A 26,657-nucleotide genomic window follows, 5' to 3' on the forward strand; every position below is an offset into this window, starting at 1 on the left:
GCCATTTCCAAATTGCTATTCTCTGCTTTAGGGCTAAGATTCACCTTATTCCAACCTCCATCTATCCACACAGACCTTCACATTCTGGTCACAGATGGGAAGCTGCTATTCTTTGGAGAGAGCAGAGGACTTTTTTGCAGCATGAGCTTTGCTCTAACTGGTGAATAGATAGAAACCTCCCAAGAGAGCAATTAAAGAATTTAGAACAGGCAGAAGGTAGTTCAAAAGGAAGTCAAGGCCATTTCAGAAGGTCCTTGGAGTATATACAGCTAATGCCTTAGAGATGTTTAATGACTGGGTACATCAGCATTTCAACAGAAGGGGTCAGGGCGGCTACTAAACCAGGCTAGAAAGCAGGATCTGAGGGCCCCCAACACACACCTGCTTTCCATACTAAACCGGGAGAAGCTGTTGTGCCTGTTTTCGGAGGGATTGAATCTGTTGGCTAGGACACCTTTTCCTTCCCACTACCACCCCCCCCCCCTCCCATCCTCCTAGGGACTGGGCAAGGAGAGCCAGAGCTGGGCTGTTGGCTTCTGGGGAGGGGGGTATGAGGTGAGCTGGGTGTGGAGGGTCTCCCCTGCTCACTGAGGCCAGGGGGGATGGGGTGAGCAGGGTTCGGGGGGCCTACCCCAATGTGTGGGGCTGGGGGGGGGAGCACGTGAGGAGGGGACTCCCACTCTGTGGGGACAGTGGGGTCCAATGTGAGGCTGGGGGGAGCGGGGTGCATGGAGGTCTTCCCCGCTCTGTGGGATGGGAGGAGCAGAGGGCAGGGGAGTCTCCTCCGCTGTGGTGGGGGAGCAGGGAGGGATGCGACGCGGTCTTGGCTCGGTGGGAGGAGGAGGAGGCGGGTTGCCTGCGGGGCGGGCTCGGCGTGACTCAGCGCACGGCAGCGGCCGGAGGTGGCGGTGCCCGGCGTGGAGACGAGGAGCGGGCTCGGCCGGTGACCGAGGGAGCTGCCGGGCAGAGGAAGGGAGGAGGCGCCGCGGCGGAAGGGCCCGGGTGAGGCCGGTGCGGAGCGGGCCCCGCTCTCCCTCGCCTCCCAGCCGGGCACGGCCCAGGCGCGCACTGTGGCGCCCGGCTTCCTGGGCCTGGAGGCGGGGCGGCTCCGGCCGGGGAGAGGCCTGGTGGGGCTCGTGGCTCGATCCCGGGAGCCTGCCACGGCCCCGCCGGGCGGTGGGATGGAGGCGTGACCCTGCCTCAGGCCCCAGGGGAGGGATCGGCTCGTGGCGCGATCCTGCCCTGGGCTGCATGGATCGTCCTGGGGGTGCGATCGTGGGGTGACCCTGCCTCTGTCCTGAGCCTCATGGCCTCGTCTGGGGTGATGCTGAGCCGGTCCCAGGGCCCTATCTGGGGGGGAGCAATTAGTGTTAGGAGGATAGAGGGACACTGGGGGAATGGTGGCACTGAGGAATCAGCCCAAATCCTCCCCCTGGATTTTGATTTTCAAAGTAAAACAAATTTTGGGCTACAAAATGGGAATCACTGGCCTGGAGACACCAGTCTCCAACTAAGGGGTGCCCGGAAGCACAAGACGGGTGGTTATATTAGCCCCATTTTATGCCAAGCCACAACATTTGGGCAGGGAAGTTTGGCAAAGTGGTTCTGGATTTGATCCAGCCTGAGAGAAAACATGGTTTAGTGGGGACCAGGAGACTTGGAGTCAGGACCCAAGGCTGGTAGGACTCTATGATCTGCTGAATGTGACACAAAAGCAGCTGCAATCAGTATCAAAGTATGAACAGCGTGAAAGTCTATAAATAGCAAGTTGTATGTATAGCCTAAGTGTAGATCTCTAATGAGGGGCAGTTAAAATTCACTTCTGAGTCACCCAGGCATCAGATTTTCATGATTATTTATAAACAGCTGCACCAGTTGCTTACCTCTCTGGGCATATTTATGTCATTAAAACAACTTAACATCGATATTTTAAATGGAATGAAAATATTCAGGGCTTTTTACGTCCCTTAGTTAATGTTTTTCTATCTAACACTAATATATTATTTTACTCAGCAATTAAGACCTTTGCTATGGCAGCAAAACCTATTGTGACTTCGAAGCAGAGAGAGGAGGTGGTGAGGGGCGTCCCTACAGAGGTGGTGTGCACGGCCTTTTCCAACTCCATTCTTGTGGTGGTGACGCAGTATGGGAAGATGGGAACGCTCGTCTCTGTGGATCCCAGCACGATAGCCAGTGACATCGGCAAACCTTCACTCACCACAAAAGTGCTGCTGGGCAAGGATGAGGTACAAAGTAGAGCATGTGGTCCTGAAGATGGAGGGGGAATCTCTCACTAGCTCAAAATTTGAGCCTATTTAGGCTGCCAAGAGGCGTAGTTGTGCGGTGTGTGGTGGTCAGATTAAATAACCCCGTACTAGGGGAGGAGCGGTTCATCAGTAAAACTTGGGCACTCAGTGGGCATTTAACATAACAAACGTCTAATTAAATCTACACTGAAGGAATATGTGGGATCTGTCACTTCATACTCCATTTTTCTTATGGCGCTTCTCAGCTCCCATTGACTTTAGTGGTGCAGGAGCAAGTGTAATGGCCTTCACTAGCCTTTCTCAGATTCTTGTCCCAGTCAGTTTTCCCACCCTAGCACTTCTTTTTCTCCCAACCTTTGCCTCTTCCAAAATCGACTTCCCCCCAACTGTGCTTGCCACCAATTGCCCTAGATTTAATTTGGCATAAAATGAGTTCTCTTTGACTATTTTACAGAAACAAGAGAAAACAATAACGTATTTTGGAAAACATCAATTAGACAGAAACTGAATATAAAGTTACAGAATACTGCGAGAGTATCTGGTTCCACAGTGCAGTCAGAACTGTCTTTTGTTGCTGGCTGATCCCAATCAGAAAAAAACAAAACTCAGGAGTGACAGGTTCTTGATCCTCTTAACAGTTCCTCTTTACGTAGTCCTCAACCTTCAATAATAAGCTTTCTTTTCCTTACATGTCTGCCTTTGGATAGGATGGTTACTGCTTTGGTGTGATGTCCACTTGTCAACCTGGAGCAGAAAAGCATATTCAGTTCCTGGTATTACCTTATGTTAATTAGTGGCTCTTCCTGTTACATATGGGAGCAATGGGTGTTAGGAGAACAGAGGAGAAATCATTTCCCCAGGTCTTGCATACATGTCTATTATCTGCTCCTTTGTATTGTTAATTAATTAATGTAAACAACCTTGTAGAAGACTTTGATTAGCATGAAAACCAAGTACTTCCTGCCCAGCCTTTTGGGGTGATGCATGGTGCCAAAACCTCCGGACTAGTGTTCAAACAAAACCAAACAAAAATAAAGGTCAGATAAATATGTACGGCAAGCTGGATGTAAGTAAAACCCGGACATATTGGGTGTACTTGTTAGAGAAAACTTAATTCAGAGGGATTATATCCCTTTTCTCCTCCTAGTGTCCTTAGCCTTGCCTCTTTTTTTTTTTAAATCTACATTATTCTATAAAGATCACCCTGTGGCTATACCTGAAGGCTGTGATACCATTTCAAAATCTGGTGAACGTAAAGACAGGGTTGTGTTTTCCCAGACCTTGTCAGAGTCAAAAATACTCTAGTCAGCTACAGGTTATTAAAGAAAAGTAGGATTTAGTGACTTCTTCAAAAGTTTGGCTAGGATGGAAATGTTCATCTTGCTGCTGCGACTTGATATCATTTGATGTTTGGTGACATGGGAAGTCCTGATGTAATGATTTGGGTGACGGGACCTGCAACAATAAAGACTCCACACTGGGCTTCGGAGTTCTCTGAACTGGTGCAAAACTTGGTTAAAGTGCAGCTCCAGTTAAAATAGTTTACAGAGGGTTGAGTTGACTAATATTTATAGGTTCAAACTGTTCTATTCTAAAATGGTTTCTAGCCAAACCCATAGTTCAGCCTTGAATCATATCTAAATCATTCAGCAAACCCAGTTTCAGTCCAGTGTAGCTAGGTCTTTAATATATTTACTAAAAAGTTACTGCAGGAGCATTCCATTAGTAACAAATGGAATAAGGTGGGAAGATTATCTTAACTGAAGGACTGTGGTTTTTTGCTTTTCAGCCCCTCATCCATGTTTGTGCTAAAAACCTGGTGACATTTGTGTCTCAGGAAGCTGGGAACAAATCTGTTCTCCTGGCTATGGCCTTGAAGGACAAGAGCATGGAAGGAATAAAAGCACTGCAGGAGCTAATTCGAAGTTGCCAAGTGTGGTGAGGCTGTGCTGTCTGGATGCAAAGAAGAGATCCTGGGTCAATGACCCACCGCTTATTTAAAAGAACAAAACATGCCTTTATGCTGGTTTTGGACCCTGTTGAGGATTTCATGAATTTTCTCTACTATGTAGAACATTGTGAGATTTTGCTTTGGTTGTTGGGTTTGGATCCCATGCAGTTAGGAATGAATTTGGAACATTTTTCTCAACACAAAATGAAATTTCATTTCCATCACATTTGGTAACAGTTTTCCAAAAAAACATCCGTCTGGCTTTGCAGCACTGTCTAGAGAAGTGAATGGCTTCAAAAAATGTACTAATGAAACACTGTGTTGTAAAGTGAATGAATAAAAATACACATCAGAGAATGCTTGATGTTAGCTGGTTTTGTTCTCCATGATAACTAGTTTAAATTAAATATTTGGAATTAGAATCAGGTCAGTGGGAATTGTATGCAATATAAAATAGGGAAGAATTTTTATTCTTGACCGGGGTGGGGGGGGGGGGGGTGCGTCTAGGGGAAAGAGTTGTAAGTTTTGACCATGTGAGTGAGTGAATATCATTTTGGGGTACCCTGTTTTCAGTCATTAAAGATAAACTTGAAAATTACACTTGTTTGAAATGTACCTACTGCAGTGACAGGTAACACTTCATATTGCTGTCACTGAAAGAAATGATCAAATCAAAATGTCTCTCTTCAATTTATTTTGTGATGATGAGCTGCACTGAAGAGGTCAAGCCCTGATCATGCAGTTGGATCCTCACTGGTGAATGCTAATGTCTGCCTGAAGCCCCATGGGGTTGGCTCTTGTGCCTGTGAAGAGACCTACTTACACAGACCCATTGGAGGATAGGGACTCTAGTCGGTTTCTTCCTCGCAGAAAGGACCCTTATAAACATCACTAGAGGAATAGGAAAAACTATATACATTTTAAAGATTTTTTTTTTTTCAAATATCAGGACATACTATTGAAAGGATTGTGTATCAGAAAGTATCATTTAAAAAGTTAGGTTCAAAAGCTTCAGGCTTGTCGGGCCCCTTAAAGGAAATTCAATTAATTGCATTTTTCAGAATTCTGCTCTCCAGAGTCAGGTGGTTTGCATCTGTGTCAGACTCCTAAGGGTCTCCTGACTCCCCCATTTTACATTCCCACCTTCATTCCCCTGCTATAGTTCTTCTGGCCAAGAAGAACTGGAAGACCTGCTGAAGTCTGTCAATATTATTTCTCTATCGACTTAGGAATTTCCATTGAAAAACACAAATCACTTCCCAATTCCCGGTGCTGAACATGATGTCTTTACTGGACTGACAGCTCCTATCTGCTCAGGAAATAAGACCTCATGCAAATTGAAGCTGAATCCCCCCCATGCCAATACAGAATATTACCACTGTACCCTGGAGACAAACAGTTCTAATGACCTACACCTCGCAAGGGCCAACCAGCTCAACAGTGAAATGGTGTAAGATGCCTTTTGTCACCACAGCTGCAGGCAGACACGGAAGCTGAAATCCAACTGGCTGGTCCTTAAAGCTGGGGGTCAGCGAGGCTGATATTTTACTGCCTCCCTACGTGTTTTGAGTTAGAGACAGGTGATCGGTGTGAGACACTCCGTTTCCTTAGCGTCCATCGGGGCTTTTTGCACAGCTGTGACTCAAAGGGAGGAGTGAGCCCTAATAATCAGAGCTCCGGACCTAGCCCTTTCTGCAAGACAAGCTACCCGCTTGTTACGAATTGTCTTCGCATTCCCTGCGAGGGCCGAGAACTGGGCTGCTCCCCACCCCGAGCTAATTACAACGTTTCCCAGCCGCCTTGCCACGTCTGCGGAGCGAACCGTGTGTCGAGCCGCTGCCCCCTAGGCCAGGGGCACTTCCGTGTGTAAACCCGAGGAGCCGCTGCAGTGATCGTGCGCTGAGCTGCTCCAAGATCCCCACCTGTTGCAAAAGACGGGCGGCGAGCCTGGGAACTGACGGTGCAGCCCGGGGCTGGGGGGTGTCGGAAGCGCGGGGCTGGGCAGGGAGTCTGAGTTCAGCATCTTGCCCGGGTGCTTCTTGGGGGGCAGCCACGTCCCACGACAGGGAAGCGTGGGACCGGCGGGTAAGTTGTGCAACTCTTCAAACAGCAGCCGGGAGGGCAGAGGGCTGTCCCGGAGAGGGGGCGGTGAGCGCAGCCGGGGGGAGGAGGAGTCTCCGGGGCGGGCAGGTGGCGGTGCCGGAGAGGGAAGTGCTCAGTGGGATGGGGAGGCAGGTGCCAAGGGACCCCGCAGGGCGAGGCCGAAGAGCAGCAGGTCCGGGAGCAAGGCGCTGGGCGGGCGCCGGGCTCGGGCGGGGTAAGTGGGGGCAGCGGCTCGGCTCGGCTGGGCTGGCGCCCTGGGGCGGGAGCAGCAGCTGGCGCGGCGAGTCCCTTTCCCCCTCCCGGATCTAGCGCCTACGGAGGAGGGACGCCATTGAAAGGGGGGAGAGACCGATTCCTTCCCCCCACACTTTACCGTCCTCCCCCCCGCTCCGGACCCCCCTCCTCCTCCAGCAGCCTGGCCCCTGAGCCCCACGCTGAGTGAGGGGCAGGGTGAGCTGGGGCCCAGCACCCCAAAAGGTGGTTGGGCCATACCCCGGGAGGCCCCCCGGGGTCTATAGCGGTCTCTGAGCAGCCTGGCCTGAGCTGGCTGCCGCTAGGGCCGGAAACGAACTCCCTGGGGGATGCATGGGCAGGTAGTCTGCAAGCAGAGACCCTCTGTCCGGACCTGCAGCGCTCTCTGCCAATGCTCCTGGGTCCTGACCTGCCCCACGTCCGGTGCTGGGTCCTCCCACAGCTCTGCCAGAGGCCCTGCCTTGGTTCTGACCTGCAGCAACCTCCCCCCCCCCCAACTCCATTGCAGGGCCCCTCACCCAGCTCTGCCAGGGTCCCTTAGCCTGACCTGCAGTCCCCACCCAGCTCCACGATGCACTGAGTCCCCGGAGCTGGCCTGCTTTTAGATGAGGAGCCCTGTGGCTGAGATGACGCGCTTTGGGAAAGCTCGTCCTAATCCTGTAGCAAACATCGGCTTGAGGTGGGGCACATCTAGTGCCTCACACGTCTTTATTCGAGTTTGTCTGGTAGTAGGTGAGAGGACACTTCCTTCTAGATCACGTGACTGCACTGTAGCAAGATTGAGGCAGGTGAAGGACATTTTTTTGTTCTCATCACTGGAAAGTGTCCGTCTGCTTTATTCTGTGGGAAGTAGGACCCGTTTTCCTCCCTCCAGTGGTAGTATGCTTTGTAAAAAGTCCCTGCTTGCGTGAGGAACAGCTCAGTTGTTTGATTCTTTGTGATGGAAGTTCTGTTACCCTTCCCAGCTAGGAAGGGTACAATTAAGGTGCACATAAGAATGAGTAATATCCTGCCTTAATGTGCTGCATTCCATATAGATTTCATTTCAAGTTACCATGTGGAAGAGACTGACATTTCAAAGCTGAAACTGAGTTGCACTGGCTCATGAGATCCTGAAGGTATCTATGGGGTAGTTTTCAATAATGTGTCCACTTTCTTTTCAAGCATCTCAAACCCTCACTTTGCCACACAGCAGCTTGGGGAGGTAGGTGAAACCTGTATTCTAACCACTTTGTGGATGATCTAAGGGTCATGATCAAGGCCATATGAACTAGAAGCAGAGCTGGGCATGAACCCACAAACCCTGGCTCACAATCACGTGTTCAAGATACTAGACTACACTTCAAGGAGACCCTCCTAGTTAGGATTAAGAGAAAGTCCTGTCCTTGGGTGACCCCTGTAAATGAAGGTATCTGTATTTTGCATTGGTCTGTTCTGGCACAATTTAGCTGCTGTGTGATATTAGCTGTGATTGAACATTGCAGGTATGCAGCGTCATGATCTCCTGCTCTCCATAAAGTGGTGGTCTTAAATTGAAGGAATTTGGGATTCAGCACCACAGTAGCTTGACGTGTCTAAGCTCTGGCCTCTATTAGAGGTGGGCTTTAATATGGTCTAGTCAGGGGTTTGAGTTTCTTAGTTGCTGTATTAATTCTCCTCTTCTCAAACTCTCCCACTGTTCTGTGTTCTGTTTTGGAAGCAAATGGGTCATTAGTTGCTTGGAAATGACCAGTTACCCAACACAGCTGGTATCTAATTACATTCCAGAGCTGGGAATTCTCACTCAGCACCATGCAGAGGTTTTTGTTTTTAATGAGTGTTGTTATAAACTGTTAATTAAGTCCCACCATAGCAGTAATCTCCGCAGGATTGGTGGCTAGTGTAATCATGGCTATTCCTGATTGTAGCTCTTACTCCTTTTCAGCCTGGGCGAGGAAAGCTAATAAAACCTATTGATAACAGCACTTTTCATCAGCTGGCTAAGATCAAAGCCAGAGAGCTGCTGATGTGTCAGTGTGCAGCTGCTAGAAACAGGCTTGGCTCAGCCAAGACCCCCCCTACAAAGCCAATTGATTGGGCTTCTGGCTGTGTGGTACAAGATGTGGTCTATTTGCCTGCCCATGGCTAAAAGCCCCTCCCCCAGCCTAAGGGGAGGAACTATGGGGCCAGGACACAACTAATGTCGGGGGACAACAAATGCGAGAACAGGAACGGGTGTGAAAGTCAGAGGGCTAAATGGAGGGATCCTGAAGGGGACACTGAGCAGAGAACCCTGGGCAGCGCCCGCTGCTCCTCAAAAGTCGCTAAGGAGTCAGCGGACGTGGCCCAGAGGAACTCTGCCTGGATATGGGATCGGATGGAGGAACGGAAATGGGCCCCACAGTCACAGAGCCACCTCCTCAGCCAGCATCCTCTCCCTGGTGTTGTAGATGGCCGCCTTGGCCAAGGCAAGGAGGAGGTTGATGAGGAGGCCCTGCGTCTTTGTGGGGCTGCGGACGGGGTGTGCATAGATCAGAAGGCGTGGGAATAAGTGCAGCCAGACCCTCAGGAGGAGGTTCTGGAGGAGCCGGAATAGAGGCTGCAGCCTGGCGCACTCCAGATATACATGTTCCAGGATCTCCCTCATGCCGCAAAAGGACCAGGCTTCGGGATGGGGGGAGAACCGCATCAGGTACATGCCCATGCTCGTGGCTCCATGAAGGAGTCGCCTGCTAATATCCTGGTGTGCCATGGAACCAAGGTGGAATACAGACTGGTCCACTGGGGTTCCTCACCCTCGCTGGGGTAAAAGGTCCTGCCACTTGGTATCAGGGTGGGACATGAGGGTGAGGAAATGGAGTGTGTGGAGCATGAGCGTGTACAGGTGTGCCCGTGGCGTGGTTTGGAAGCGCACCTGCTGCAGATCCTGCAGCAGGCTTGGAGTGTGCGCATGGGGTGGCCGGGGGACTCGTGGGGGAGGGACCTGATGAAAAGATCCAGAGGGCTCGGGGTGAGGGGTGGGTGGGGAGTGCCCTCTCACAGGACCTGGTTGATGTAGGTCCGAGCAGTGGGTGGTAAGGCTGCCCTCACCTCCTGGAGTATGTGCCAGGGAATTTGAAGGGTGGAGAGCCCCAAGCGCCAACCCAGCACTTAGGGATCCACCCAATCCCCCCCAGTCGTAGTCCAGGAGGTGTCTGATCTTGGTGACGCCTGTCAGGACCAGCCTCTGGCTCACTGGGATGGACCCTGCCACCCGCACACCGAGATGGGGCTTGTATAGCAGGGGCTCTGTGAGGAGATCCACCCCTGGGCCACCACAGACCCGGTTGCCGAGACCAGCCTCCAAGTCCAGAGGAGATCCTGGTAGAAGACCGGCAGCTCAGAGAGGTCTGGCGGAAGACCCCTCATGTGGAGATAAAAGGACTGCCGGTCATATCAGAGCCTTCAGAGGTGGCGGAGCAAGGTGTGCGCCAGCGCGCTCCACGCCAGGCTACCTACACTATAAAGGAGTCTGCAGGGCCTGGAGGCGGTACAAGTTGTGGAGCAGGGAGGAGTCAGACCCTAACTGGTAAAGCAGGCTAGCCAGAGGGGTTCAGTTCAATACAATTTAGGGAGACATGGAGTAAGGAGAGAATAGGGAAAGGGCCCAGAAGTGATGAATGTTTTGTGGTGTGGTAGAGAAACGTTTCCTGTTAAAGAGGGGGAGGAATCAATGGTAGGCTCCAGTGGGGGCTGAATAGAAGGCAGAGTTGGCCTGATGCCACAGCCTCTGGGGCACATATGACTATCTCCACAGAGCTCAGCCAGGTGAGCAACTCATGCTCTGCAGCCGGTGGCTCTGGGGTGGGAGCACTAAACAGCACATTGCCATTTCAGCCTGTGCCCCACGTTTGTCCCAATGGCCGGGACCAGCCTTCAGTTCAGGAAAGAAAAATTAGCGAGTGGCTGACGAAAAGGTCCCAGCACAATGGAGGTAGATGGTGGTGAAGTTGGGACTAGAAGCCTGTCTGCTTTGGAGATTTGCCCTGAATCAAGCAATGGATAGTGAGGCACCAAGTTAGTTGCTTCAATGCAAGCCCCCAGGGTAGATTTGCACTTGCACTGGCTATTTCAGTCCTGAGGAGCAGAGGCTGCTAATTGTGTCCAAACAGCATTGCAGCTGTGGGATGTGTGCAGCTGGCTTCTGGGTAGTGGGATGAGACCAAATACATTTTACTTATAACCTAAACCATCTCTGAAGGGCTGAGAGGCTGCTGCGTTTACCCATGTAGGCCTCAGTTATTTTACTGCTCCTGGGGGCCGGAGCAAATGCTGTATCCTCTTAAAGTGCGATTCTGCTCTAAGCGTCTGTTAAAATAGCAGGCAGGAGGGGCTGTCCCATGTTTGTTGCCAATGTCGATGATTCCAAATAATTTTTTCTCAGTTACAAGTCAAAAGTGCCTCCTTCGCCTCCCCCAGTCACTGCCAGTCCACTGAACCCAGGATCTGACAGTCTTACCCAGCTCACTTTGATAGCTGGCAGGCTGGGTTCGTTCCTTCTCACCTCTCCTTGCCCATAATGCTATAATACAGGCCCAATTCGTTACTCTTTTGCAGCCATGCTTCACCTGTGCACCTGTAATAAATAAAGACTAACTGGGTGGTAGAGGCTGCAAACGTGTGTGAGTGCAGGAAGTGATCTGCAGAATGTTTGTTTGTTAAAGGAGGTGATGCATGAGCAGGAAATAACTCCGCTGGACAGCCTGGTCTTTGGATGAGTTTGTGGTACTGGCTGTTTTTTTAAAAACAAACAAACAAACAAAAAATCTCTCCTGTTATAAAATGATCTGATTTGATTGAGATCTCTATGCCATTTAGAGTGTCGCTTTTCAGAGTAGAACCATCTCTGGAGTTTGGCTCACTTCAATCAGAGCTAATCTCTTTTTTTTTGTGCATGTGTGAATTGAACTCATACCTACAGCTTTGCCTCTCAAATGTTCTTGGTTTACTAGGGGGTGGAGGAGAGCATGTGGTGTTGTGTAGGGGCCTGGCAGCAACATTTTTCTTCCCTGGCTATTTTCTTAGAAACCCTCATTAGGTTTTGTCTTCTCTTCAGGCCACCCATGGTGCTAGTCCTGCCCCGCATGTTGGTGAGATGCGTTTTTCTTGATTAATCATGTTATCAGAGTGAGTCATCGTGGCTTTTAATAAGATGCTTCAGAAGTTCTCCTCGCTCTCTCTCTAGGAATCTGACGAGCAGTGATAGAAGGTGTGTCTGAGCGCTCTTGAGTTGAATTGTAGAACTCTCTTCATTTGTATGGCCCTATATGGGTGCCCTGTAATAGACTCCTCCCCAGACAATTATCCTGAAAGATCTTTGGCCTTGATTCAGAGCCAGTGGGAAGATTCCCACTGACTTCAGTTAGCTCTGGATCAGTAAAAAGCAGAATCCAAGCAAGTTAGTATTTTGGAGAGCAGGCGCGAAAATGGAGGCCCAGATTCTCAAAAGTATTTAGGCTCTGTCCTTCCATTGATTTCAATGGAAGTTAGGGGTCTAAATACCTTCAGGATCTGGGTCAAAGTGCATAAGGTCAGTTGGCCTTAAGGGTGGCATACTGTTCAGTTTCGGAGAGCAGAGGGATTTTCCATCTAAGCGTGACTCAGTGACTAAAGCCAAAACGCTATAGACCAGGTGGAAACGCAACAGCACAATATATCCCTGGTGAAGCAGGAACTCTCTGGGCCTCAAGACTGCTTTTAGCATCCTTAAGTGCCTGGGAAAGCTCTTAGCACCATGCTTAGTGGGACCCAGGCTGTCCATGCAGCTTCCCATCAGGCACTGCTTTGGGAAATGGCTCTGCATTGCACGTGGCTTTCCTGCTTCAGACACATGTCTACACAAAGGGGTGGGAGCTGTTCCTGAGCTGCTCAGGGGAGAGAATCTGTGGCGACAGCTATTCTTGCTCTGTGTTTCTACAGCACTTAGCACGCTGGGGTCCTGGCCCTTGAGCGGGGCTCCTAAGTACTACAAGAATTCAGTTCATAAATCATTATTGCGTTGTCCTTCCCCTGGCACATCCTTAATGGGCGATTCTCTTGGGTCAAGATATCTACAGTGCGTCTCCTCCTCTGACACACTGCGGACAGAAGAAACTGGTCTAGATAGTAACCTGGCCCTCCTGCTTCTCTGTATCGCCATAACCTACTAGACATACCAGTGCTTCGCAGACTGGGCGCTAAGGCTTTTCCTCCCTGCTGTGGAATATTGTCTGTGTCTCGATAGCTTCATAAAACCGCTTCACCCCTTCAAAGAGGAAGCCGGAGGGGCTGGATCCAGCCGGGCTGCCAGCAGCTGTCCAAGCGCTATCACACAGCTACTGTACCAGGCTGTTCCAGGGCTGGTCACAAAGCAAATAAAGAAGGGCATAGCTATTAAAAACCAAACAAAAATCATTATTCCCTCCTCCCCGTTTCCATGAGTCCCACGCTATCTCTGCCATTCTGTTAATGTTTATACGGCAGGGTCTCTGGTGTATCACTCTGTCCAAAGGACAGCTCCCCCTTCCCCCCCGCAGCTCACTGCTTTCCCTTGAATCCTGCTCCCTGGGGACTAGAAATGAGCTGTGCATTTGTTATCAGGAGAAAGCTGGCAGTCAGGTGACTTCTCGGTAACTTGATCTTCTCCTTCACTCCACCTGTCCGTTTCTTTCTCTTCTTTCCCCCTCCTAGTTACAGATGTTCTGGGGGTGAACGCTGAGCCCTTGCCAATGTGAATAGCAACATGAAGTTTGGACATCTTGATTTACATGTGAATTCTTCCCGCCCTTTCCCTGTCAGAGCGGGGGGGAGGGGAGGAGACAGGAAGGGGGGGTGTGGTGTGATATTTTTAGTTACTGGTGCATGTGGCTGTTGACTTGACACCATCTGAATTTCTTCTCCTGCAAGGTAGGAATTGTGTGGGGGGTGGAAAAGATGGTTGCGTGGAGAATTCTTGCTTTTATCGTTATTTAAATAGTTATTAATAGCAGGGATTAACCTCTAACATCGATCTTTCCTCCCACTAGCCCGTGGTTGTTTGGGCAAACAAAACTTCTGAGTTGAAACTTCAGGGAGATGTAATTAGTTAATAGGTAAAATGGAAAAATCATGGAGGAACTTGTTAAAGACTTTTAAAAATGAAATCTAAGTGTTGTTAAACTATTTGGATTCCTGGAATACAGGGTGCTACACAAGCAGTTTAGCTGAAGAAATGAAAAGCTTCCATTTTCAGTCTATCTTGAGGCCTTTGGATATGAGGCCACCCTTTAAATAGACGTGTATTATGAGGTCTCTGTGTCCAGACACATGTTGACTGTCCTTTTCTCTGGAAATATTTTGTTTTTTGCCTTTATGAGATCTGGCTTGGGAAGGGGAACCCTCCCAGACACTGCATTAGCTCTGTTGTGATGATTTGGGGTAGTGGGGTTTTCCCAAAGGGAGATTAGGACCCACCTGGGCTGCAGGACTCTAGTCTTGAGAGATTTCTGCTATGCTCCATGGTTGGCAAAATAGCATTTTTACCTGGATCCCAAAGTGCTTGATGAGCTATGAGGTACAACACCATTGAAATGCAGCTGCCTCTGGACTGGAGGACACTAGACAGTGCATTGTACACTGGCCATGCAGCTAGGTACAATAGCTATTTTAAGTGTTTAAAAGTGAGACTTGGATTCCAGTTCTGATCTCGGATGCATAGACGCAGCTGGCATTGCAGCCAAAGGCATAATCAAGGTGCCCTTTGTGTCTTAGAACCATAATAGAAGGAGAGCAGAGAGCACTTTGCTTTCCCTGAGTTTCAATATGTCTCTCCTGGCCCTGAGGTTGCTGTCTTGAAACCATCGAAGATGGACAGAGATTGGACAGAGAGCTCCTGTAGGCTCCCCGATCTTCTGTGCCCTCTAAATTTTGCACGAAATGGTGGGTAGTTTTCCAGAGATTCCTGTTCTCACATCCTACCATGAAATGGTTTCAGCTTTTATTCTTGCTTGGCTTGTGGCCCTGGGATCCATGAGCAGTGCCAGGCTTCTGGCTTCTAGGGTAGCACCAGTGTTAGCTCCTGGCGCCAGACCACCCAGGAGAACTGGAGCCAAAATTTCAGACAGCCACAAGTCCTTCATGCTGCTAGTGCAATCTGAACACCCGATGACATGGTGGTGTGTGCACAGGATGTCACGGGGAATTTCTGCGTGGGCACTCAGAACCTTGTCAATAAATCAAGGCACCATTTCTGTGTCTGAGGGGGGAAGGGTTTGAGGTTTTACTTTTTAGGGGGAGAGACAAGTGGCTGCTTCCTCCCTTAAATCGCTGATCCTAACTGGCAAGGGAAATGAACCACAAGGGAACCTGAGCAGCAGGTCAGAGATGAATTCCCCAGAGCACAGGTGCAAGGAGACCTCTTTCCTTCACTAATGTGTAACAAGCCCCTGCCAGGGTAGCCAGGGCAAGAGCGGGAGGAAAGACAAGAAAGTGTGTGAGTGAAGAAGCGATGGAGAGACAGGAAACCAAGCTGACTCCTTTACTCCTGAAGGTGGTTCTGCTGAGCTCCTGGGAGTATTGTGGGCATCCTCCACATAGGAGAGGAGAAGCAGATGCGGTAGTGATTGGTTGGTTTTTAAGAGACTCTTAAATGATGGTGGGTGACCCTCTATGTTGGGTAAGAACCCAAAAGCCGCTGCTTCTCTGGGCCAGGTGGGCCTGTACGATGGGCCTGGCAGTCTGATGGGAACCAGTTTTCTTGTAAGAGCCCTGCGCTGCCCATGAGAGTCTGGCTGGAAATACCCAAGGAACAGCCTTGTGGGCAATATTTAATCCTTCCTGTGGGCACGGCCTAGGAAAGAGGCTCCCAGAGCTCCGTGTGCACTCCAGTACCTCCTTGCTTCGATGAGAAGGCTCCAGGGAAAAGGTTTTAATGATAACCAAGCCCGTCTGCCCATGGCTGCTCCTACAGCTAAATCCTGAGGCCTTGCTCTGACAAAGGATGTCGGGGATAAATGCATCTATTCATCTGCCCCATCTGCTGAGGATTTCCCTTTGCGCTTCCCCTGCCGTTTTCCTCTTCCCTGCCTCTCCGAGCTCAGCTCATACTGACTCCTGGAATTCCTCCTCCTTGCTTTATCTTTGCTCATTGCCTCCCCTCTCTCTGCTGCTCTGTTCTCTCACCGCCTCCCTTGCTGTGTTCACCTTTGCTCTCTCCTCTCTGCCAGATGAATAATACCACGCACACCAGCATGTCCTCTCCCACCGAGGGCGGTGTGGAAGTGACCAGCATGGTTGGCAGCACGCTGCAGGCCGTCTTCCCTCTGACAGACTCCAGCCTTCTCTCCTCTGAAGACAGCTCCCAGCTGAGGGCCATCCAGAATGACTCCCAAGATGGCCAGCAAATTTTCCTGACCACTACGGCAGCACAGGTGATCTCTGGGATCTTTGTGTGGTCGGCGCTGATCCTCACCTTCCACCAGGTAAGAGCCGGGCTCTCCAGAGAGAGGGGTGTTCCCCTGGATCTGTACGTGCGCTGCGACTTGTGTTTGTGCACACACGTGGGTGGGGGAGGTGGGGCAAGGGGAGCTGCTGAGCGCTGCCCAGGGCCTCAACTGAATCTCAGGATGAAGACTATCAAATACCTCCATGCTTGAAATAGTCTGTAACTAGCTCCTTGTCCCTCAACCACAGGCAGCATCTCAGTCTCCTGGCTCTGGCCTTCCAGGGCACGGGGGCAGATATTGAGAGTAGCTACGGCAGATGCCTCTGCCAGTTGCAGACCAGCATGTTACAGGGAGGGATGTGTCCAGCCTTCGCACACCTGCTGCCAATAGCTTGGTAGAGCAGACTTTGCCCTTCAGCTCCCCTGAGCAGCTGCCTGCTCGCCTTTCTTCATGGTGTTTATTGGAAGCGCTCGCCCCAGAGGGGCGCTGGAACAGCTTCTAGAGGGCCGGCAGTTCTGAGTTAAGGGAGTGTCCTCCAATCTCCTTTCGGGGGAGTCTGAATTTCCTGGCTAATGTCCCCATTTCCCCATCTAACAACACGTCAGACCTGTTGTCTCGGGACATGTCCTCTGGGTTTAACTGAAACGTTTGTCCCCAGAGCCCAATTTTAGGTATGCTGGTGTTAATCTGGAGTAACTTCACTGAAATCAGTAGAATTACTCCAGATTTACACTGATGTGGCTGAAAGCAGAATGTGGCCCAATGTTAGTATTCACGTGGCAGTTAATTCTTGGGGCAGGTGGTGCAGTGGGGTAGATATGCTGACTTTTTACCCGGTAGACCCACATTTTAAAATTGGTTTGAGTCACAAATGAAATGAGTTGTTTGATCTCAGCCCACTCATTTGGTTGTGGGGGGGTTTCCAGCCCCACCTTTCCTCGTAACAGCAAAGTTCTTGCACTCTGGGCAATTGTTGCTTAGAGTCCCAAGCAGAACTAGTAGGAGATGTGACAGGTCTGGACTGAAATGCATTGGCAAAGACCTGGGACCGGACTAGCAGGGTGCTTGGTGGTAGGACTGAGGTGGTGGGCAGTACTTTGTGGAGATTTTCTGGCTCTAGCCAATGGGATTAATCCTCCCATGCTTACACTTGCTCCCTGCAGGAATGCTACAGTCTCTGATTTCCTTGGCACAGTGTCTTGGCAGCATGTGTGGTGTGCTTCCTGCAGCTTGCAAGGACCATGTGGTGATGGGTGGAATCTGGCAGAGTATTGGGTTGGATTTTGATTCAGGTGTCGGGGGATCTGGCTCCCCGGAACTGATCTACAGTGAGAAGTGGGCAGGAGGGAGATGAAGACTGGAAATCCTCCTGGGGCTGCTTCTTTCTGCCCGCGCAAAGCGGCGGTCTGTTGCCAGGTCTGCTTCTAGGCTTCTCTTTGGCAGGTATCCCTTATGGTCTTAGTGTCGCTATGTTGCCTAGATGCTCTCTCTTTCCCCAGATCTACATGCACCTGAGGAACTACACCATGCCTAATGAGCAGCGTTACATCATCCGCATCCTCTTCATCGTGCCCATCTACGCCTTCGACTCCTGGCTCAGCCTCCTCCTCATTGGAAGTCACCAGTATTATGTGTACTTCAACTCTGTGCGTGACTGCTACGAAGGTGAGCAATGCAGGGAGGGATCTTTGGTGCCGGAGGAACCTGTGATGGGGCGGGGGGTCTGTACCTGTGGGGGGACACGCCGCTTACCTCCTCCTGCTTGGGGGACTTTCTGTGGCTCATTGCAGCAGTGCACTGTCCTCCCGCTGCTCTCCCCCACTTACTCGCCACGTGGCACCTGCCTCTCGTGCTCCAGCCTGGCGCTGGCTCAGGTGGGGCACCCTCACCCCCTGCATACACCACTGGTCAGTGACTGGTTTTAACAGGGCTATGCTGCGCAGTCCCAGACTGGCTGATTAGATGAGCTACTATGGTCTTTCTCATCTGCACTTCCGGAGATCCCCAGAACCAATGCATATGCTTGTTAGCTGGCTGGCCCTGCTAGTGGAGGGGCTTTGAGTTTTTAAGTTGCCTGGCTCACTCTGAGTTGGTTGTGCTAAATCATACTTCTGGGTTTTGTGTGTGATGCCGTAACTTGAATACAGCAGCACCCGGCGTGTATGAATAGCCACAGTCTTTTTAGCATTTGCGTGAATCTAAATAAAATACAATCCCAAGTGGAGGGAGCCCAGTGAAAGTCAGGATGGGGAGGGAAAAGGTTCACGAACGAGGACCGTTCACACCTCTCAGAACTATGCTTTGTCTGCAGGGTCAGGAACACAGCACTGTCTGTCCGCATTGTATTGGGAAGAGGGGTTTTTTTTATGCAACCCCTTGTGGCAGAAATGCAATTTTTTAAAGAGAAGATCTGAATTGTTTAGAAACTGATGGACCCAGCCAAAAAGTAGCTAATGCTGGGTCATTTTGAGCCATAAACTCACTGGAGTTTGTCGTTGATTGGTTGACCCTATTGCATTTTATATCGTTTGGAGTAAGAGTTGGAAGGTGAATTGGGGAAAAATAATAAACTGGGTTTGTTCATAAAACTTACTTCAACTAGATGATCAAGCTGTGGCGGAAATGAGCTAATTACAGGTCAGACCTGTTTGGGAAGTTCCACCCACACAGCTCTCCCATTGCGATTGTTACATCGTCAGAACAAACCCTCCCTGACTCCTCCCCAGAAGGCAGGGCATTGTTATGTACCAGAAAGCAGCTAATAATACTAATGTATAGTATGTGTGTGTATATATAGAGCCCTTCTACCAGTACCTCCCTTGTCCCATCAATCCACTGCTCATGTGCCCATCTTTGTTTTGACAGCATTTGTAATCTACAGTTTTCTGAGCCTCTGCTTTGAGTACCTGGGAGGGGAGAGCACCATCATGTCTGAGATCCGGGGGAAGCACATTGCGTAAGTCCGAGTCCCTGTCAAGTTCTTTGGCCCCCTTCACTGGCTTTCCCCCTAGGCCTGACGCTCACCACTTCTCATTGTATTCTGATTCCAGCTCCAGCTGCCTTTATGGGACCTGCTGCCTGCAGGGAATGTCCTATTCCATTGGGTTCCTCAGATTCTGCAAACAGGTTGGTCTCTGGCCTGGACTCTTTAGCTCATGTTGCACAGATTAAGGCTGACTGAGAGGCCTGGTCCATCAAATTGCAAAGGTCTTTCTGGACAGGCTGTTCCTTCCTGCTGCCTTTTGGAGGTGTCCATGCTTCCTTCCTGCTCCTGAGTTCTTCATCTTCCTCCGAAGTGAGGCTGAACATCCAGCCCAGCAGGCGCTTAGCCAGCAGCAATCAGCTGTGCTTGGTGTCATGTGCTCTGCCTCTTGACTCATTGCTGAGTCGAGGTCCCCTCCCACTGTGGTGCCTAGATCCTGTTTTAGTCCTCCCAGTCTCCTTTAGGTGCCTTGGGTAAGTTCTGGCACGTCTCTGTGAGGGTGCTGTCCTGGGCGGCAGGGAGGATAACTTCAGTTATGTCTCCTAAATGGGTTTGCTGCTTTTCATGCCAATCCGACAGGGCTAGAGCTCTGCTTCCTTACTGCACCTCTCACAAAGGAGCCCAGGGGGTAGCCCCTTAAGAACATTTAGCATCGGGGCTAGGGGCCCTGTGCAAAATACAGCACATACAGCCTCAGACGGACTTGCCAAAGCTGCATAGCACCTGGAGGGTTGGTGCTGGAGGTGGGGGTGAACCAGGGGCAGGCTTTAGCTGACAAGATTGGATTTCTTGGTGCAGGAAGGCAGCAGAGAGACCTGGAAGGTGGGGGAGATGATGGGTTGAAGCGCTTGACTGGGATGCCAGGGAAGGTTGGAGACTGGGGGGGAAGGATCCCACCATTAAGGTGCTCCGTGGTTGCAGATATGCCACTTGCCTCGTGCTGGCCTATTTCACACCATATCGCTGGCCACCATTGCCAGTCGCATAAGTGCCTGCTCCAGATGGGAAGAGAGGGAGGAATCTTTTTTTTTTTTTTTTTTTTCTCCCAGGATGCCATAGCTCCCTGCCCTCCACCCCAGTGGTGGAGGGAGCTGGCTCTCACGCTGTTCCTTTCTCTGGAGGCTAGGGGGAGTGGGAATGTGGCTTGCTTATTACAGCCCATGGGAGTGTGATGGAATCTCTCTGTCTCTCCCCCCCCCAGCATTTGCAATAGCGCGGTGCCTTTTCCTCTCTTGCTGCAGGCGACGCTGCAGTTCTGCATCGTGAAGCCCCTCATGGCGGTCATCACCATTGTCCTGCAGGCTTTCGGGAAATATCATGATGGTGACTTCAAGTGAGAAGGCTACAACGATGGGTTAGCCCATCTTCCCCCCCACCGCCCCAGGCTGAGATGGCTGCATCACGCCTCTCTTCTAAGAACAGGCAGAGGCATTCCCCTCCCCAAACCCCAGGGCCCTCTTCTCCAAAGGGAGCCGCTCTGGGAATGGTGGGGACAGGAAAACCATATGGGGAAATGAAGCGCTCTTCCTCAGGGCTGCTGAGTCAACACCGTGCTCTACAGGGATCCTCCCCAACCCTTCCATTGTGCTCTTCCGAGCACAGCGAATGTTCAAGGGGGTTGCAATCTATGCTACTCTTAACTCCCAAGGGCCCAGACCAGCCTTCAATGGAGAGAGGTGCGCTGTGTGTGAATCTGAAATGGTCTGAATAACTGTTCTAAGTCCCAGGGCTGCAGCCAGGGCCATGGGGGGTGTGGAGGGCATTGCATGCCTTCCACAGATCTGTAGTAGGGGGAGAGGTCTCTGAATCAAGACTTTTTTTTTTTTAATTTTAATTTAATTTTTTAAAATTCTGTTAATCCAGATACTTGAACTTGGACATCTCCCTCCCTTCCTCTAACTCCATGGCTAGATTGTGGCTGGTTTCTACGCACTGTTTGTTCTAGCTGTGCACTTTAATCTTTGGACCAAGATCTTTCTGGATCTCTAACCTCCCATCCTACTACCAAGGGGCCCTTAGTCTAGTGAGCCACCATGGTAGCAATTTCCTCTGTGTTTCTGTATGGTACTTGTCACCCAGCCAAACGCAGCCCCTTACAATAGGGCTGCAACTGCCTTTATCTTAAGTGTGGAGGAGATGCTGCAGCTGGAGAGAACAAATCCCAGCATCTGGGTCTCTGTAGGCTCCATGTAGCCTCCCTGTTGCAGATGAAGAGTGGCTGCAACCTGCTCCGTTTAGGTTCCTGGCAACCAACCAGCATGGTCTCTGGTTGGACTCAGGCTGGTAATTCCCTCTCTTCAGCATTCACAGTGGGTACCTCTACATCACCATCATCTACAACTTCTCTGTCAGCGTGGCCCTCTACGCCCTCTTCCTCTTCTACTTTGCCACCGTGGAGCTCCTACGTCCCTTCGAGCCGGTCCTCAAGTTCCTCACCATCAAGGCCATCATCTTCCTCTCCTTCTGGCAAGGTGGGTCCTAGGGCTCGGGGTTTTCGGAATGACGGACCATCTTCTTGCCCAGCACCTGAGTTGGGAGGCGACAGAAGGACCCGTGAGAGCAGTGCAACCCACTGGATGCACTAAGCCAGAATTGCCCCCCTTTCTGCATTTCTGTACAGGGATGCTGCTGGCCATCCTGGAGAAGTGTGGGGTGATTCCTGAGGTCCAGATCATTGATGGGAAGGAGGTGGGAGCTGGGACAGTAGCTGCCGGCTACCAGAACTTCATAATCTGCATTGAGATGCTATTCGCTGCCATTGCTCTGCGCTATGCCTTTACCTGCCAGGTATACAGAGAGAAGAAGGAAAACTCAACAGGTAACCGCCCTCTGAAGCCATCCTCTCTCCATCCCAGGGTCCCCTGGCACATAAGGGATGAGGGGTATCCTGTTGTCAGTCGAACAGCACAGAACTTTAGAGGTCACTTGTGTCTCTTCTGTTAAATCCTCCCTTTAGGTTCTTTTTCCCATGATGCCTTCAGCCAGCTGCTAAATGGCTGGGAAGAGCGCGCTCAGGAGTTGGGGAAAGGGGTTAGTTTGGCCCCTTGTGCCTCTCCCCCGGGCATGGCAGTGAAAGAAACAAAAACCTTAACCTAAATGGTGACATGGTATGTGCATGCAGGTTATGTGCGTGTGCATGGTAGGTGCATCCCAGCAGGGATGGCCTCCCATCTGCCTAGGGAAACCTGGAGAAAGTTTTACTCTGCTCAGTGTAGCCTCTTCTTTAACTGGCTATTGCCATGCCTGTGATCTCTGGGCTTCTGAGTCTGAGCAGTTGGCTTGGTGTGGGCAGCGTGCTAGGAGATGAGTTTTATCCTTTTCTTGGAAAAGGTGTTCCTTCCTTCATAGCTGTACTTGCTCGTGGCTTGAAGAAAAGCACCAAGCTTTTATTTTTTTTGCTGGGATTGGAGTATAGAGCAGGGGTGGATTCAAGTTTCTAGCTATCCATCTAACAGATTCATCTGTGGCTGGATTGAGATGCCCATGGATTTAACCCTTTTTCTTGCTCTGGAACCAAACTGTTACCCACTTGCCCATCTCAAACTCTACTGTGACCAAGAGGAGGATGTCACCCCCCCCCCCCAATCCTGCAGTTAACCACTGTAGTGAGAATGCTTTGCATGTGATGTCAAAGTGGCCAACCATCCCGCACCCAGCTAAACAAATTACAAGGGCATGTCAAAAAGTAACCACTCAAAAGTCAAATGTGTCCAGTGAGCTTTGATTGCTGCACTTGGGGACTTGTTTCCTGTTGGCTAGGGGTTTTATTACATGCTAGGCTCAGGACATCTATGTCCTGTCCTGCCTGCCCTCCCATTGCCTTTGTTTAGGGACTCGCTTCCATTTAAAAGTGGATCACTCATAACAATTCTCTCTGCTTTCAGCAAACCTGGCCCCAATGCAGAGCATCTCTAGTGGGCTGAAGGAGACCATTAGCCCACAGGACATTGTCCAGGATGCCATCCACAACTTCTCCCCCACATACCAGCAGTACACCCAGCAGTCCATGCAGGAGGCGGAGACGAAAGAGCCTGGGCAGAATGGGCACATGCCCCCCAAAGCTAATGGGCAAAATAGCAAAAGAAGCAAAAACATTGAGAAAAAAGTGCTGATGCTCTCAGACGACGAACTATAGGCGAGAACTGAGAGGACAGTGGCATGGGAGATGTTTGAAAATTCATTGTCTGTTAGTCTCCTTCAACTTTGCAGCCGTCTCAGAGCCCAGAGTAAGCAATGTGACTGAAACCAAGAGAGCAGCATAGCTGGGCCAGAGAAGCAAAGACCAGTTCTTGCCTTGGAAAGAAAGAAGCAAGAACCAGAGAGGGGTGGGATGTTGAATTGTGCTTGGCTTCTGATGGGGATTGGTGGTTCTTTATTCCCATTACTGTGTCTAGGCCCCAGCCCTTTGTCACTCAGGGGTTCCTGTCCACCAAGCTGCTCCACTGCCAGTGTCCTGATGCCCATCTAGCAGCAGTATCTGTGCTGTGGGAATGGGGTGACAGGTAGCAACCAGCACTCCTACCAGTTCTACCAGTGCTGCAAGATGGACTAGCTGGTCTCCCACCGCCTCTTGCCTATGAACAAGGGGAAAAAGGGGAAGAGAACTGCTCTGCACATCATGACTCTGCGCGAAGTAAAAAGATGACCAGCTCTCAATCCTCTGGGGAGCAGAGTGGGAGGAAAACCATAGTACAGCTCCTGCTCTGACCTTTTAAAAATTACCAACATTTATTTTGGTTAAAACTTTAAAAAAAAAAGTCTCAGGAATCTTACAGAAAATATTTACGGGGGAGAGAGAATTAATGAGCTATTTTCTAGTACCTAGGTGCCTAAAATTTAATAATCTCCAAGGAAGGGTTAAAATGAAATTAAACGGCTTCTGCCTGTACTACTTGTGGGAGGAGAAACCTCTTTGTGTCTTAAAAGGACTGATTCACCTCAGAGTGGATCAAAAATTGAAATGGATTCCAATTAACTTATCAAATTGCTTTTCAGGGAATTGAACTGTCATGACTGTGACTAGCAGGATTAGGAATTCATTTACTGGAAACTCCTGAAAACTTTGTTACTACGATGCCTTCCTTAAGTTTAGGAAACAACTTTATTTGAATGCATAGGACTTGGCTTCATCTAGACTGGAGAGAACCAGAATTTAAAAAAATTAAAAACCACAAACCCAAGTGCCTATGTGGGAAGTATGTGTGTAAACCCTGGCATAGATCTGCCCTGCTGGGGCTACCCTGATCACATACCGATCTGTTGCTAGGGTCACATGTGCATATCCCCTATGTGAACAGAGGGGGGAACCTAAAATGGCACAGTGGTTCTGTTCTAAGATCACTGGGGAGTGAAACATGAATAAGGCTGTGTCCTTTTGCTGTTGACCTGCATGATGACATTTGAGAGAGACAAATGCCATACTATGGGATCACCTGGCTTAGTTCCCCTTTGTTGAACAGCACCCGATAGTGCACCTCATTCTGTGAAACTTCCTATAGCATCCCCCCCAGAAGTGTATTGTAGATCTTTGAAGAGAACCGTATTGATTTCTGCTGATTTAACACCCCCTCCCTCCCTCCGCTTTCCCCTACAAGAATGCCTACTGGAAATGCATTTGCATCACTTTCTTAGTTCATGGGGAGGGGTAAGGCAGTTTCAGTGTGTCTTAAAAGGAGCCTATAGTGCCTCATAGTTGCTGCTATGTAATACATGTACAGTTAACTCTTATGGTTCTGGTTAGAAGTGGACTCTGAAAAAATCTAGCAGTTTGCCCAGCTCTCTGATCCCTTGAGTCTGACAAGTGGGAATTGTAACCAACAATCCTGCATTTTACTATTTATAAGGTGTGTTTTGGGCTTTTTTCTAGTAAATTGATGTTTCTATTACTGCTCCAATGAGTGTTTTATTTGGCAAAGCATTGTTACCTATCCAGCCATGAAGGTAGATGATGTGATTCAGCAGCTCTCTGCCATCTAACACAGATACTTATAAATTCAGAAGCATCACATTGGCCGCTCGATACTATGGCAACTGGGGCATCAGAAATGCCTGCACAGACAATGTACCATGATACCTTGATGTTGGTGGGGACTCCTCCTATCTCCTTGGTTTTCACACCACTTCTTTCAGGCTGGAAGAATATCATGCATCCTCTGCATGCCTTCTACTGCCTTTCTTTTGCTCTGGAGTTCTCAGAGAGGTTATGCCCACCTCAAGGCTATACTCAACGTGGGCTGACTCATGTTTTACAGCAGTATGAGAATAGTAGTAAATAGACTTCATGGGAGAAGCTTCCCAATCTTACTGAAAGACTGTGATAGCAATACTCTAAGAGCAGCAGGTAACAGAGTCAGTGTTGCAGTCCCTCTGATGATCTTTAGCACTGCTCCTGCCTGGCCACTAGGAGAAGCAGCTTCCTGCAGGTTGCCTGTTTTGAGGTATAACTAGATCCATATGCAGGATTCATACATGCAGCCAATCTAGTCTTGGAATAGGTGGGGGGATTCTGGTGCCTGTCTAGGTCTCTCAGGGACAAGAGAGCAGCTGCCAGGTATAACTAGGTATCCTGGGCAGATACCAAAGATGTTCAGGTTTACAACACAGACATCAAAGCAACATGAGCAAAGAAGTCACTCTAGCTGAACATGTTGGTCTTCCTTCTCCTAGTTGCCTAGGGCATACTCCTGCCATTGCTGGGACAGAGGTTGCTTCAGCTATTGGGGTGAGGACAGATAGCAAAGGTAGCTACAGCACACCTTAAAAGACTTGCCTGAGAATATAGTACTAGATGTAACTTACATCACTGAATGGAGTATGAACTCCAGTACAGTCATCTCTATGGGCAGCAGGGGCAAGTCCCACTGCTGCCACTGACAACTGTCTACATTGGTCAAGCCCTCCTTTATTAGATGTAGGCCAGCTCTTGTTCTCAAAATCAATCAGCTGTCCCCCCAAAGTCAAGAGTGGGCCAGCAGCCCTGGGTGTAAGGCTGACTATGAGGTAGCTGCTGTACCATGGAAGAGCAGGTATGACCCAATACTTACACTGGGTGCGGTCAGTCTGGGCACGCTGCTGCTCTTTCAGGGGAATGAGATCTTTTATAAGATGCCTATGCTACTCCATGCTGTTTAAAGAGTGATGAGTGTGCCTGGAGAACCAAAACACAGGAAATGTCTTAAACCGAAGGATGCCTCTGCCAGCAGTGGAGTCCCAGACTCTTATGCTAAAAAAATACCCCCCTCACTTATCACTAAATGAATCTAGAGATGAACCAAAGGCTTGCCTCCTGTGTAAGTCTGTCTCGGTAATTGGAAGAGTGCTAGGGCAGCTTCCAGCTAGGTGGATCCTTCGAGGAGGGCACCTTGCTGCTGCCAGTGAGCTGAGAGACTGGTTTCCTCCTAACTTTTGGGGTGCCTTCCTGTCTCTTCCAAAAGAAGGGATGGACCACAGCTTACTCCACTCGTGCTTTATACACCAGGGCTAGGTATCATCAGCCATGTATGGCTATTCTCTATGGCAGACCTCTTGGGGTATTAGCCTATCACTTTAAACATCACACTTTTGGTACAGGACCTCCCGAGAGCATATTGCTAAATCTAGTTAGTTACCGCTCCAGCACATCCAAAACCCTTATGCTCTCCCCGCTGTTGTCTCATCTTCTCTATTTAGAGTGTAAGCTCTTT

General features: G+C 49.9%; 2 protein-coding genes across 6 annotated transcripts; both read left to right on the forward strand.

The window, feature by feature from the left end:
* The first annotated feature begins 823 nt into the window (after positions 1-823).
* On the forward strand, positions 824-4,575 carry PSMG3 (proteasome assembly chaperone 3). Its single transcript, XM_067550864.1, has 3 exons — positions 824-1,002; positions 2,014-2,246; positions 4,057-4,575. Exons 2-3 carry the CDS (start codon positions 2,031-2,033, stop codon positions 4,207-4,209), a joined length of 369 nt encoding a protein of 122 aa, XP_067406965.1. The 5' UTR covers positions 824-1,002; positions 2,014-2,030; the 3' UTR covers positions 4,210-4,575.
* A 1,118-nt stretch (positions 4,576-5,693) lies between these two features.
* On the forward strand, positions 5,694-25,638 carry TMEM184A (transmembrane protein 184A). 5 transcript variants are annotated; one of them, XM_067550865.1, is made up of 9 exons: positions 5,694-6,303; positions 15,774-16,028; positions 17,492-17,657; positions 18,858-18,948; positions 19,043-19,118; positions 20,217-20,308; positions 21,277-21,446; positions 21,596-21,793; positions 22,860-25,638. In XM_067550865.1, the coding sequence occupies exons 2-9, from the start codon at positions 15,774-15,776 to the stop codon at positions 23,108-23,110; spliced, it is 1,299 nt and encodes a 432-aa protein (XP_067406966.1). In that variant the 5' UTR covers positions 5,694-6,303; the 3' UTR covers positions 23,111-25,638. The 5 variants fall into 5 exon arrangements, with proteins under 5 accessions (XP_067406966.1, XP_067406968.1, XP_067406967.1 ...); XM_067550867.1 differs by lacking the exon at positions 5,694-6,303 and adding an exon at positions 6,423-6,535; XM_067550866.1 differs by lacking the exon at positions 5,694-6,303 and adding an exon at positions 7,613-7,691.
* Positions 25,639-26,657: the final 1,019 nt, after the last annotated feature.

This window comes from Emydura macquarii, unplaced genomic scaffold (genome assembly GCF_026122565.2).
Source record: "Emydura macquarii macquarii isolate MOO-44397 ecotype Brisbane River unplaced genomic scaffold, CSIRO-AGI_Emac_v2 contig_1348, whole genome shotgun sequence".
Taxonomy (NCBI): Eukaryota; Metazoa; Chordata; order Testudines; family Chelidae; genus Emydura; species Emydura macquarii.

Bases quoted from the DNA above. Each gene is read 5' to 3' on its own strand.
- TMEM184A (XM_067550865.1), top strand. From the start codon at position 15,774: ATGAATAATACCACGCACACCAGCATGTCCTCTCCCACCGAGGGCGGT. The intron at 18,949-19,042 runs GTAAGTCCGAGT...TTCTGATTCCAG, and splicing joins ATCCGGGGGAAGCACATTGC to CTCCAGCTGCCTTTATGGGA. The intron at 21,447-21,595 runs GTGGGTCCTAGG...ATTTCTGTACAG, and splicing joins CTTCCTCTCCTTCTGGCAAG to GGATGCTGCTGGCCATCCTG.
- PSMG3 (XM_067550864.1), top strand. From the start codon at position 2,031: ATGGCAGCAAAACCTATTGTGACTTCGAAGCAGAGAGAGGAGGTGGTG. The intron at 2,247-4,056 runs GTACAAAGTAGA...TTTGCTTTTCAG, and splicing joins TGCTGCTGGGCAAGGATGAG to CCCCTCATCCATGTTTGTGC.